The 12,500-nt window shown below is 48.4% G+C and overlaps 1 protein-coding gene across 1 annotated transcript in view; it reads left to right on the top strand.

Moving 5' to 3' along the window:
• Positions 1-12,500, top strand: part of LOC105893845 (WD repeat-containing protein 7) — a 130,225-nt gene that overhangs the window by 28,825 nt on the left and 88,900 nt on the right. The window contains exons 16-21 of the mRNA XM_031577876.2: positions 1,934-2,102; positions 2,402-2,413; positions 3,651-3,884; positions 4,147-4,646; positions 8,405-8,496; positions 12,066-12,146. Coding sequence (XP_031433736.1) covers positions 1,934-2,102; positions 2,402-2,413; positions 3,651-3,884; positions 4,147-4,646; positions 8,405-8,496; positions 12,066-12,146 — 1,088 coding nt within the window. The remainder of the gene's footprint in view (positions 1-1,933; positions 2,103-2,401; positions 2,414-3,650; positions 3,885-4,146; positions 4,647-8,404; positions 8,497-12,065; positions 12,147-12,500) is intronic.

Consider the following 12,500-nt stretch of genomic DNA (forward strand, 5'->3'; position numbering starts at 1 on the left):
GGGCCTGGGCTGGACATGAAGCTCACCCGCTCCACAGTGGAGTCACCGCTCTGTACAATACTGCTGCTGCTGCTCCTGGTGCTGCACCTCCCTCCCTCCCTCCCTCCCTCCCTCCATTCAGTCTTTCACTGAGGAGAAAGAGGAGATCTCATGGTCCGCCTACAGATCTGCTCTGACGGGTGAATTCTCATCCAGGCCTGACCTCTCCATTCATACACCAGCAAGGTGCAGGTGAATTGGAAATGGCATTAGATGTTTTCATCTTTTCTTAGGAGAACCCGCATAGAGTTAAGCATACACACACACACATTCACTCACTCACACACACATTCACTCACATACACGGTGCTTCAGTCTCCGGCCCCCAGAGCACAGATGAGTGTTTAATGGAAGTGATATGAAAATGCCCCCCCCCCCCCCCCCCCCTCTCTCTTTTTACTCTCTTTCACTCTCCCTCCCTGTCTTGCTTTCTCTCCTCCTCCTTTCTCTCCCTCTCCCTCTCTTTCAGCCCTTTTGATTGAATTCTGCTGTTGTTCTGCATCCTCAGCCTCTTTGAAATTTGATTTGGGAATATGGCCAGGTCCCCAGTGGTCCCCAGATGTTTGAGGTCCACCTGGATGCACACACACACACACACATAAATACAGATAGTGCCATCATATCCCTGAAATAAAGAATTCTGCTGTGTGCTTGCGTGCAGGCGTGTCCCTGATTTGAGTGTGTGTCGATGTGTGTCTCGCCATGCACCGGTGCCTTCCAGAAGGCCTGAGAAGTACATGTCACTCTTTGTAGCGGTGGCCCCCTGGGCTTCAGGGCAGTAGGGGCAGAAGCCTGTTAGTGTGTGACGTGTGGGTTGGGAGTGTGGGGGGCAACACGCCGGATAGGGTGTCTGTGTGCGAGTCAGGGAGGCCTCCTCACGTGTGCCAGAACACCTCCTCACGTGTGCCAGGTCGGACAGTGAGGCTCTATAACAAACGATGGGAGGAAGGGACGAAGGGTGCACGTTGGAAAGAAGGAGGGAGATAATTGGGATATTCCCTTTGTTCAGTTGCTGTAAACTAAATGTCCACTAGAGGGCAGTGTGCCTCCATTGACTGGGTGGCTGCTGAGTGGGAGAAAGAGAGAGAGAGACAGGTGCAGGGAAGACCAGAGGAGCGGAGTCAGGCTGTGACTGTACCGCCAGACCTGCTGAATACGGTCAGTGGGTTCAGTGGCTGTCCAAAGGGACACCTGAAAATCTGGCCAACCCCCTCCCCTCTCCTTTGTGTGCGTGTGTGAATGAGCACGTGTGTGTGTGTGTGTGTGTGTGAATGAGCACGTGTGTGTGCGTGTAGTTGGTGTTGAGGGAGGTGGTTCCTCTGAGCTTGCAGTGTGGCCTCTCTCTCTCTCTATTCTGCCTTCTGTGTGTATAAGTTGAAGAGTGTGGCCTGCTGTGTGGCCAGGTGGAAGAGCTCTCCATCAGTCTGACCTGATGCAGGTAGTCAGCTCGTGTGTGTGTGTGTGTGTGTGTGTGTGTGTGTGTGTGTGTGTGTGTGTGTGTGTTCACTCACTGAAACTGCCCAGTTTGGAATTATAGGGAACGAAATGGGTTTGTTATGTAAACATAAATAGTGGCAATTAATGGAATGACCTGAAAATATTAGTTGCCATATCAGGGGAAAAGATGCTGAGTTATAAAGTATACTAATCAGTGTTCCGAGTTCCCTTAGGATGATCCAGATTTGATGGAACAGTTGTGTGTTGTAGTCATTATAAAATGGCATAGAGAACCTTCTAGTAGTTCTAGCAGTTGTTTGTAAGGTTTTGCTTATGACCACCAGTATTGTATGAGCAGCTTTTCCCATCAGGCCTGGGTGAGCACTGAGTGTGGAGTTGTTGTTGTTGTTGTTGTTGTTGTTGTTGTTGTTGTTGTTGTTGTTGTTGTGAGGTACAGGGACAGCGTGAGGTGCCCGGGAGAAGCAGACATCTGTCAAATGATCGAGCGTGGCGCGGAGCCTGCACGCCTTGCAGAGCTGATTCGCTCGTTCCTCATCAGCCAGACAGCCAAGCCAGGCCTCCTGAGCCCTCATCCCCCAAACACCCCCCCTCTCCCCCTCTTCAAAGTGACCATGAGCCCCTGACCTGCCTGCTGCCATCTTGGCTCTAGCCCCTCAGCCCCAGCCACTCTGACTCCCCAGCTCATAGTCCAGAGGCATGCTCCTGTTCATGCAGGATCAGTGCTGTGTAGTGTTAGTACAGAGTCCTGTCTGTCTGTGTGTGCTCTTAATAAACCTCTGAGTCTTAAGACATGACCACCACTCCTCATGAGGTTTCTTTACTGTTCGTCTATATGTCATAGCGTTCTCCAGCAGCTGGTGTTTTTATTTCAAGTTATTTTTGATGTACCCCTCCTCTTCCTCAGCTAGAGAATGAGGTAAGGGCCAGGCTAGATCCTCCATCCCTCTCCCTCCCTCTCCCTCTCCCCCCTCCAGTCCTGTGATCGCTCAGGCAGGCGCAAGGCCCCATTCATGCCCCTTAACTGCCATTGAACACGGGGACAATGCACAGGCTCTGCGTGCTAATTGTCTGCGATGGACGCTACTGTGATGCCTATTGAACGCTCAGGGCCAGATGCAAGAGGACCGGGGAGGGGTGTGTGTGTGTGCGTGTGTGTGCGTGTGTGTGCGTGTGTGTGAGTGTGTGTGAGTGTGTGTGAGTGTGTGTGAGTGTGTGTGAGTGTGTGTGAGTGTGTGTGTGTGTGTGTGTGTGTGCGCACGTGTGTGTGCGCACGTGTGTGTGTGTGTGTGTGTGTGTGTGTGTGTGTGTGTGTGTGTGTGTGTGTGTGTGTGTGTGTGTGTGTGTGTGTGTGTGGTGTGTGTGTGTGTGTGTGTGTGTGTGTGTGTGTGTGTGTGTGTGTGTTGGGGTGGGGGCGTGCAGAGAGGGAAGTGGGCTGGGGCCGGACGGGCTGGCATCCTCCCTGTCCCCCACCGAGGAGAAACTAATGTGGTCTCTTGGCCAGAGAGTCATCAGAGAACTGGCCTTTTCAAGGGTAAACATCCTTTCCAATACTAGGAATGCTATGCAGGTGCCTCAGTAATTGAATTAACATTGAATAGCAATTAGCAAGGCAGCAATTTAAACCCGTCCTGGTTGAAAATGAGATGAGGCCCAATGAACGCTTGGGGGAGGCATTAGAGGAGAAATGTTTGGGATTATTACGTAGACCTGCAGATGAGCACATTAATATGCACGGCGGCAAGCTTTGACTAATGTGCTTGAGCAGTAGTCAGAAATTAGTCCATTAGACTCCCTGTGATTATCAAGTTTCCATGAGCAAGTCGAAAGTTTGTGTGTCCATGGTTTGAAATACTATAATGAGATAGCTGAACCAGTGGCCGTAATTGACGTAAGCCACATCCTGTATGCATATGGATCGTACGCAGATTACTATCGAACAGGCCGATATTAAATGAGCCGTGACTTCGGAAAGAATGATTATGTCTCTAACTTATTTTATCTTGCTGGTCGGTCGGAGGTTTAGTGAAAAGATGCTCGCACTGAGCTGAGCAAAACTGCGATGTCTAAGCATGTTGAAGGTAGCCATGTTTCTGTCCCTGTCTACGGTATGGTTGTGATTTTTATTTATTTGGAGCCTTTCTTTGTGATTCTAGGGGAACCTGCCCAAGTACTCCCACAATGCACTTGTGGTACAGGCCATGAAGACCAACGTGACGGACTCAGACATGCATGTGCTTTTCTTCGACGTGGAGGCCGTCATCATCCAACTGCTGACGGAGGAGGCCCAGAGGCCCAGCCCCATGCTGGTCTCCCCGGAGACGCTCCAGAAGGCGCCGGGCGGGGTGGACAAAGGAGGCTCCCTGCTTGCCAGCAAGATCTTTAAACAGGTCAGCAGGGAAGCAGGGGAAGGATCGTCACAGCAGTTTAAGATGAAACCAGACCTATTTGTTAAAAACAGTGTATGGCCTAAAATGATGCCTTTAGTAATGTATTGGTGTTAAAATCATGAATCCATTGGTGATCATTGTAGTGGAATGTATTCATTCAGTCTAAATCATTGCCACTCAATATGCTGTTCCCTTTCCTCATCCTTTTTTTCCCACATCTCTCCATTTCCATCTCTTCTCTCCATCGTCTTGTCCTCTCAAGGTGAAAGAGACCATCAAGGAGAATATCAAGGAGCATCTTCTGGACGAGGACGACGAGGAGGAAGAGGAGATGCGTCGTCGCGAGGAGAAGTCCAAGTCGCTCAGCCTGCTGGAGTACAACCTGACCATGGACACGGCCAAGCTCTTCATGTCGTGCCTCCACGCCTGGGGCCTGAACGGCAACCTGGACGAGGTGTGCCTGAGCCGCCTGGGCATGCTGAAGCCCCACACGCCCATCTCCTTCGGCCTGATCTCCCGCGGCGGCCACATGTCCCTCATGCTGCCCACCTTCAAGGAGTCCCTGATGAGGCAGCTGGCGCTGGGCGGCCCCGAGGACGGCCGGAAGCTGTCCGTGTCCGAGATCGTGGGCAAGGGCACCTACGGCGTGTCGCGCGCCGTCACCACGCAGCACCTGCTGTCGGTCATCTCGCTGGCCAACACGCTCATGGGCATGACCAACGCCACCTTTGTGGGCGAGCACATGAAGAAGGCCCCCACACGGTAGGAGCTCACGGTCACAGCACCCCTGAAACTATAGAACCACACTAGGAAAGGATAGGTCACGCCGCACTCCTGAAACTATAGAACCACACTAGGAGGCATAGGTCACACAGCACTCCTGAAACTATAGAACCACACTAGGAAGGACAGGTCACGCCGCACTCCTGACGCTATAGAACCACACTAGGAAGGACAGGTCACACAGCACTCCTGACACTTTAGAACCACACTAGGAAGGTCATACGGTCACAGCACCCACTCCTGACACTATAGAACCACACTAGGAAAGGACAGGTCACGCCGCACTCCTGAAACTATAGAACCACACTAGGAAGGATAGGTCACACAGCACTCCTGACGCTATAGAACCACACTAGGAGGCATAGGTCACACAGCACTCCTGACGCTATAGAACCACAAGAGGAAGGACAGGTCACGCTGCACTCCTGAAACTATAGAACCACACTAGGAAGGACAGGTCACGCCGCACAGCACTCCTGAAACCATAGAACCACAAGAGGAAGGACAGGTCACGCTGCACTCCTGAAACTATAGAACCACACTAGGAAGGTCACGCCACACAGCACTCCTGACACTATAGAACCACACTAGGAAGGTCACGCCACACAGCACTCCTGACGCTATAGAACCACACTAGGAGGCATAGGTCACACAGCACTCCTGAAACTATAGAACCACACTAGGAAGGTCACGCCACACAGCACCCACTCCTGACACTATAGAACCACACGAGGAAGGATAGGTCACACAGCACTCCTGAAACTATAGAACCACACTAGGAAGGTCACGCCACACAGCACTCCTGACGCTATAGAACCACACGAGGAAGGTCACGCCACACAGCACCCACTCCTGACACTATAGAACCACACGAGGAAGGATAGGTCTTTCAGCGCCGGAGCCAGATGACGCTGGTGTAATACAGCAAAAGAAGATCTTGGACTCAAGGCTGAATAAGTCAATAGCTGCATTCATACATTTAGTGAAAGGCTATTTCTACAAGCAACAGAGAGTAGAGAGCGCTGAAGAAAGTGTTTTGTACAATTGTGTAATTAAAGGAAAATGCAGGCTGTTTGAAGAAGTGAATTCTGTTGCAGCGTCCTTTTTAGCAAAAAAGATGCAGAGATATGCTTCAATGCTTTATGGTGTAATGAAAATGGCACTAAAGAATCAGTTTGTGTAAAATGGCGTTAAAGATTCAGTTTTGTATAGTTGGAATAACACATTTGATTGCAATAAGAAGAAAAGAAGACTTGAGAAAGATCGTTTTGACATCTTTACATTCTGTATTCATGAAAAACGTTCAATGTCCAGACAGTGAAGGGTCGAATGTTCTGTTCAGTTTAACTTTGGCATTTTTTACTCCGAATACTTAATATGGCAAAGCAGTCATTTGTGAAGATTGCGTTTGGATGATGGCTGGTTGGCGAAGCGCTGCAGATGAGAATGCTGGTCATGGTCTCAGCATCAGCTATTCTGTCTCGTAGACACTGGTGCACCCCTCCACCAAACAAACAACAAGCAAACAAACTTCAAATTCCACACCAGCATGATCCAAAATTCAGAGAGACTCGGAGGTTTGGAGTCTGGGACATTAAAGATGAAATTTCTGCTTTTTTTCTCTCTCTCTCTCTCTCTCTCTCTCTCTCTTTCTTTCTTTCTTTCTCTCTCTCTCTCTCTCTCTCTCTCTCTCTCTCTCTCTTTCTTTCTTTCTTTCTTTCTTTCTTTCTTTCTCTCTCTCTCTCTCTCTCTCTCTCTCTCTCTCTCTCTCTCTCTCTCTCTCTCTCTCTCCCTCCCTCCCTCTCCCTCTCTCATGTTCTTTATTTCTCACTCAGTCTCCTGATCACATACTTCCTTACGTTCTCTGTCTTCATTCCCCCTATATCTCTTTGCCTCTATACCTCTCCCCTTTAGGCCTGGATTCATTTCCTCCAGTTTGTTTGTTGTTTACCGATGTGGTCTGCTGGTGGTCCAGCTTTGACTTTGACTGCTGTGATGGGGGTGTACCCAGGCCAGTGAGGCTGTAATGAGGCGGGCAGGTGAGCTCACCTCCAGGCAGCCTCTCGCTGGCACTGCCCCAGTTTGGGTGCAATGGGAACGGGGCCAAGAGCTGGAGCTCCTGGGGTGCCAGTGCTTTGTGGCGGAGGCAGTATTGAGCTGTTACCCATAGCTGGGGCGTGCGCAGCATACAGCCACATGTGGAGACCAGGCTGATGGTCTGAGCTTCCTGGGCGGTGAAAGATTTAGCATCTGCACAGGAGATGACGATTTCATGAAGCCGAGTCGATCGAGACCTTAGCACGGTGTGTGCGCGCGCGTGTTATGCTCTTGGATTAATACTGAGGGAAAGAGAGAGGGAAAGAGAAGAGACTGAAAACCAGACAACGTTCAATATTTCACAACAACCCCTCTTTCATGCCACTGTAGTAGATTCAAATAGGTGTCTCCTAGGATTGTCATTGGAAAGTTGAACGGCAAGAAAGTTTTTAACAAATCTTTCACAAGTCTGCATATAGATGTTTCGTATTTACTAGTGTGGACTAGAGTCTCATAAACCACATTTTTGGAGAAATTGTAGATATTGTTCTGGGGGAGTGCATTTTTCTGTTCTTTCTTTCCTTTCCACCATGTTTTTCTTTGCAACTTTTTCCTTTTAACGGTTCCTTGAGTTCTCAAAAGAAGGCAGGAACTGAAGAATTCTTCGAGGTTTCAGTCTTTCAGGCCAGTGGCTATTAGACAGAATTCCTGCCTCTCACTTCTTTCTTCTGGTGAAAATGTTAAAAGTGTTAGAAGCCATGTAGGCTCACCGCATTGGTCCGACAAGAGCGGCCTTTCATTAGGGCAAATGCAACAGGTGCTCTGAGCCAAGCCAAATGAAGCAGAGCTGTTTGAAAAGCTGCCGAAGACCCAGCTGTAACGATCACTACAGGAGACTGTGTGTGTGTGTGTGTGTGTGTGTGTGTGTGTGTGTGTGTGTGTGTGTGTGTGTGTGTGTGTGTGTGTGTGTGTGTGTGTGTGTGTGTGTGTGTGTGTGTGTGTGTGTGTGTGTGTGTGTTGTGGGGACACAGTTAGCACATTAGCATAACATAGCAAGTTCAGAAGCAGGGCTAAGTTCACGGGTGGAAAGGAGGGGGTGTTGAGAGTTAGGAGGAGTTGGGGACGGAGGAGGGGATAGAGGGGGTGGAAAAAAGGGGAAGGGAGTTGGTGATTAAAGAAAGGGGAAAGAGAGAAAAGCCAGTCGGTGGGGAGCGCGGCGGCTAATGCTTCCTTTCCACAGGCAGGTGCTAGGAGATAATGAGGGTTTAACCAGGGCTCTCGCCTTGGCCTCACCGCCTAATAGAGCCAGCCCACTACAAACCCCAACCAGTGTGTAGTCGTACAGCCGGCCCACTACAAACCCCAACCAGTGTGTAGTCGTACAGCCGGCCCACTACAAACCCCAACCAGTGTGTAGTCGGACAGCCGAACACTGAAGAAATGAACACTGAAGAAATGAACACTGAAGAAATGAACATGTCTAGAAATCGACTACATTGTTACGAGTGAGCTTTAAAACTCTCTCACACACACACACACACACACACAAACAAACTGTACATGTATGCAGCTTCCTCCACACGGGTACAGAGGAGCACACAGTGGCCCTGCTAGAATGGGCAGGCCTCATGAATGACATTAGGGGAGTGAGCCGGGGCCTGCCACTGCTAAATATTTGATTTGGCCTTTTGTGTTCTCAGCCCCCCCAGACCGGGCACCCCCGAGACCCTGAGGAAGACCGGCCCGCCGCCCCCAACCTCCAGTCCCGCTCTGCAGGCCCAGATCAAACAAGGTGACTACAGCGCCACACACAAACACACACACACACACACACACACACACAGGCTCGGTTACATGCAGCACACACAGGGGGTACACTCCCCCCTTGCATAGGAACACACACACCCCAGGGGTGTCAGCCCTCCCACAATATCCCGCCCGACTCCGTCCCACCACTGGTACAGCAGGGTACATGTGTACACACACACACACACACACACACACACACACACACACACACACACACACACACACACACACACCTTGGGGACTAAACTCCCATGGTGGAGTGCTATCTCGGTCATAGAGCCCATCTCTCTGAGGACTATTAAAGTCCAGTTGCCCTCGTGTGTAACTGCTGCTTTGACAGCGGTCCAGGTCAGCGTCTGAGTGCTCCTCTTTATAAATGAATGAGAGGGTGCAGTATGGCGTCCAAGCGGTAAGGTGTAATCTCAAATACTTGAGCTGACACACAGAGGCACTCCCAGGCAGAAGGGCAAGACCTCTGTACCTCTCCGTTATTCATGAGACAGAGATACTTTGAAATAAAGATTTGATAGGATCTCAGTAAGTAGTGTTTTAGATATATTTTTAGATATTTGAGAGGGATTTATACCAGTACTGTGTAATAATATGTATCTATCTATTTTATTCCAGTACTTTGTGATATTATTTGTCTCTTTTTTTTTGTTCATGTGACAAAGTGTTTGCTCTACACACATTTTCTAAGTGATCACCTCTTAAGTCTATGCAGTACAACAGTAAATAATATGGTTGTCTTGTAACCAGATGACTGATCGGTACGACCATCTTCTCTAAGCTGTACCTTGTTATGGTGGTAGATCATTACACTCAATTTGCCAATAGCAGTTATAATTTTGGAAAAGGGTTTAAAAATGTACCTTTTTGTAATTTACAGCTACGCTATTTAGTCATTTCTACTCTCCACTTCTATCTCTGCTACTACAACTGCTAATAGTGAAAGTCATCATTTTTGTATTTTGTTTCTTAGAGTAATTCACGGTGTAATAAAAATAATATCAAGTTTCTTAGTCAGAATTAAATGATTGTATAGGTTTGAAATAGTTTTGGTTTGTTTTGGGGGACAATGCCAGGTGGGTGCCACAGCTTCTTGGTGCATTTCCATATGCCACACGGCACTGGCTCATAAACACACACACACACACACACACACACACACACACACACACACACACACACACACACACACACACACACACACACTCTCACACACACCCTCTCCCTGAAGGGTTCATATAGACCCGAGTGGCCTTGAGCCCATTGTTCTCTCCCTCTGTCACCAGAAGCACCCACGGGCCTTTTACATGCTAATGTCTTTGTTGCTCCGCGGAGCTCCTTCAAGAGTTTTTACCAAGCGTGTTAAACTCTCTGACACGTGCCAGTCCCGCTCCGCTCCGCCGCGGTGCGCCGTGCTGTGCGTAGAACCGTAGGTCCTTGTGGGAAACAAACAAACAAACAAACAAACAAACTTAAATGAATGACCCAGCCCTCTCCGGAGCAAATATAAACATCTGAGAGGGTTTTCTCTGGACTTTAGAATAGCGAGAAGCATTGCTGGCTGTTGATGCACGCCAAGCCTATTGATTTCTGAGTGCTCTTTAAGTTTGAAGAGATAATGAAAGTTATTCAACGCGCAGAGCTTTTTGTCCCCCCTCGCCCCCCCCACTCCTCTTGTTCTTTATCGTCCTCTCTTCCCCACCATCCCTCTCTCTTTTTTTTTTTTTCTCCCTCTCTACTCGTTTCCTGCCATATTGATCCGGACTGGTTTGTGAAACTGCTCTCAGGTTGTATTATGAAGTGTTTTTTAATGGAGTCCTCCTTTAAAGTGGGTGCCAAGATGAAACGTGGGCCACGTGCCTGCCTTGTTAAGGCAAAGGGGGTTTGGAGAAACAAATGCTTTTGTTCTGGAGCTTTCCGGGCCTGTCACACATTGACCAGGGGGAAAGCTGAGGTGTGGAGACGGGAAGATCTGGAAGATGGCTTGGCTTAACAACAGCAAGCTCTCCTACTGGGCAAAGGGCCCCAGAGTTTCCATAGAGATACACATTTGTGGCACGACCCTGATTGCTGATAGCATCTTTGTGTTCCTGGAGGAGATGGTTAAAGGGACTGTAGGGGGGTGTTGATCTTTCAAAGGCTTCACCATCATGGCTGATGAACACCCATGCATATAGAAGTTGTCATGGCAACTTTGCGCGACATTTTCCTCTTTAAATTTTTTTTTTTTAGCAGCCCCTCTCCCACTCCTCACACTAACACTCACGGGCTGGATTCTCTTTTCTCTCTCTATCTTTGTGTCTTCTTATTTTTCTGTCTATCCCTGCTGTCTGTCTGTCTCTGTCTGTCTGTCTGTCTGTCTGTCTGTCTGTCTGTCTGTCTGTCTGTCTGTCTGTCTGTCTGTCTGTCTGTCTCTTCTCTCTACTGCTGTGTTCTTCCTGTCTTCCTCTTGCGACTCATTCACTGTCTGCATGGCTTGAGCTGTGCCTGCTCACCTGGGGGCTCATTTGCCTCTTTCCTCTCCAGTGGGGGGGGGACTTCAGTCAGGATGCCAGCCTGTACTGAGTGCTCATGGGAGTTGAAGTCCTGAGCATGTTTGTTTTAAAGCTGCTCAGGGTTTAACATGCTCTGTCGGGCATCGCCTGCAAGAGACTTCATCTCCCATCTGCACTGATTTGAAATGACAGAAGGCCTCTGACCACTGAGTTCTCTCACACACCCATTGTGTTTGCCAGGAGTCACTGTCTCATGTATAAACCTCTCCTTTACCTGTTCACTAAAGTTAGTGTGTGGCGTCTCGTCTGTGTTTGTCTCCCTGTGAGATGTTGGTAAGGTGTGGGATTCCTCTGTGTGGTGTATGTCATTATGTTATATATGGTTCCCCTTTCACAGCAGGTCTCAGGGAAAACCACCTAAATTAGTTCCTAGTTAGTTGATATTTTGAATTTTGGAACAACTGAATATTTAAATTTTATACAGTAGTAGTAGTAGTAATTTTAGCAGTAGTAGTAGTAAGTAGTAAATGTATTTGGTAATTTCAGACTTCTAGTGAATTTTAACAAGGCATCATCAGAGAAATATATATACTGAGAACTTTACTCAGTAAATATGTTCCGTAGGTTAGCATTATAAATTAGCATAGTCGTATCATTATCTGAGAGCTTTACTCAGTAAATATGTTCCATAGGTTAGCATTATACATTACCATAGTCATATCATCATCTGAGAACTTTACTCAGTAAATATGTTCCATAGGTTAGCATTATAAATTACCATAGTCATATCATAATCTGTATTGACTTTTCCCATAGTTTCAAAGACAAAAAATCAGGTGGGATTTTGAGATCAATCTGTCAAGAGCCAGTACCTAACTGTGTGTCAGCTCACTCCACTTTTCCGTTGGTCTCTGTCTGCCTTACTAACTGCTGTTTCTACTGTTCACCTGAAACTGCGGGGAGTCTTTGTGTCTTTCTTTCCTTTCTTTGTTTTGTCCTTTGTTTGTTTTCTTCTTCTTCTTTACTTATCTTCCTCTTCTTCTGCAAGCTGCTGCTGCCACTTCCGCGCCCGGCTCTGGGGCTAGTCTCACTGGCCCCGCTTTTCATCCCTCTCCCTCAGTCAACGAAGGTACTCTTCCCCGAATAACCCTCTTTCTCAGTGCTTCATCCCTCTCTCTTTCACTCTCTCTCTCTCTCTCTCTCTCTCTCTCTCTCTCTCTCTCTCTCTCTTCCCCGAATAACCCTCTTTCTCAGTGCTTCATCCCTCTCTCTTTCCCTCTCTCTCTCTCTCTTCCCTGAATAACCCTGTCTTTCTCAGCGCTTCATCCCTCCCCCCCCCCCCTCTCTCACTCTCTCTCTGTGCTGCCATCTGCCGTGCGCTGCTTTTTCACCTGTTCTCCGCGCCTGTCTTTTGGAGTATCTTGTCTGTCTGTCTGTGTGTGTGTGTGTGTGTGTGTGTGTGTGTGTGTGTGTGTGTGTGTGT

Source organism: Clupea harengus, chromosome 12 (assembly GCF_900700415.2).
Source record: "Clupea harengus chromosome 12, Ch_v2.0.2, whole genome shotgun sequence".
NCBI lineage: Eukaryota > Metazoa > Chordata > Actinopteri > Clupeiformes > Clupeidae > Clupea > Clupea harengus.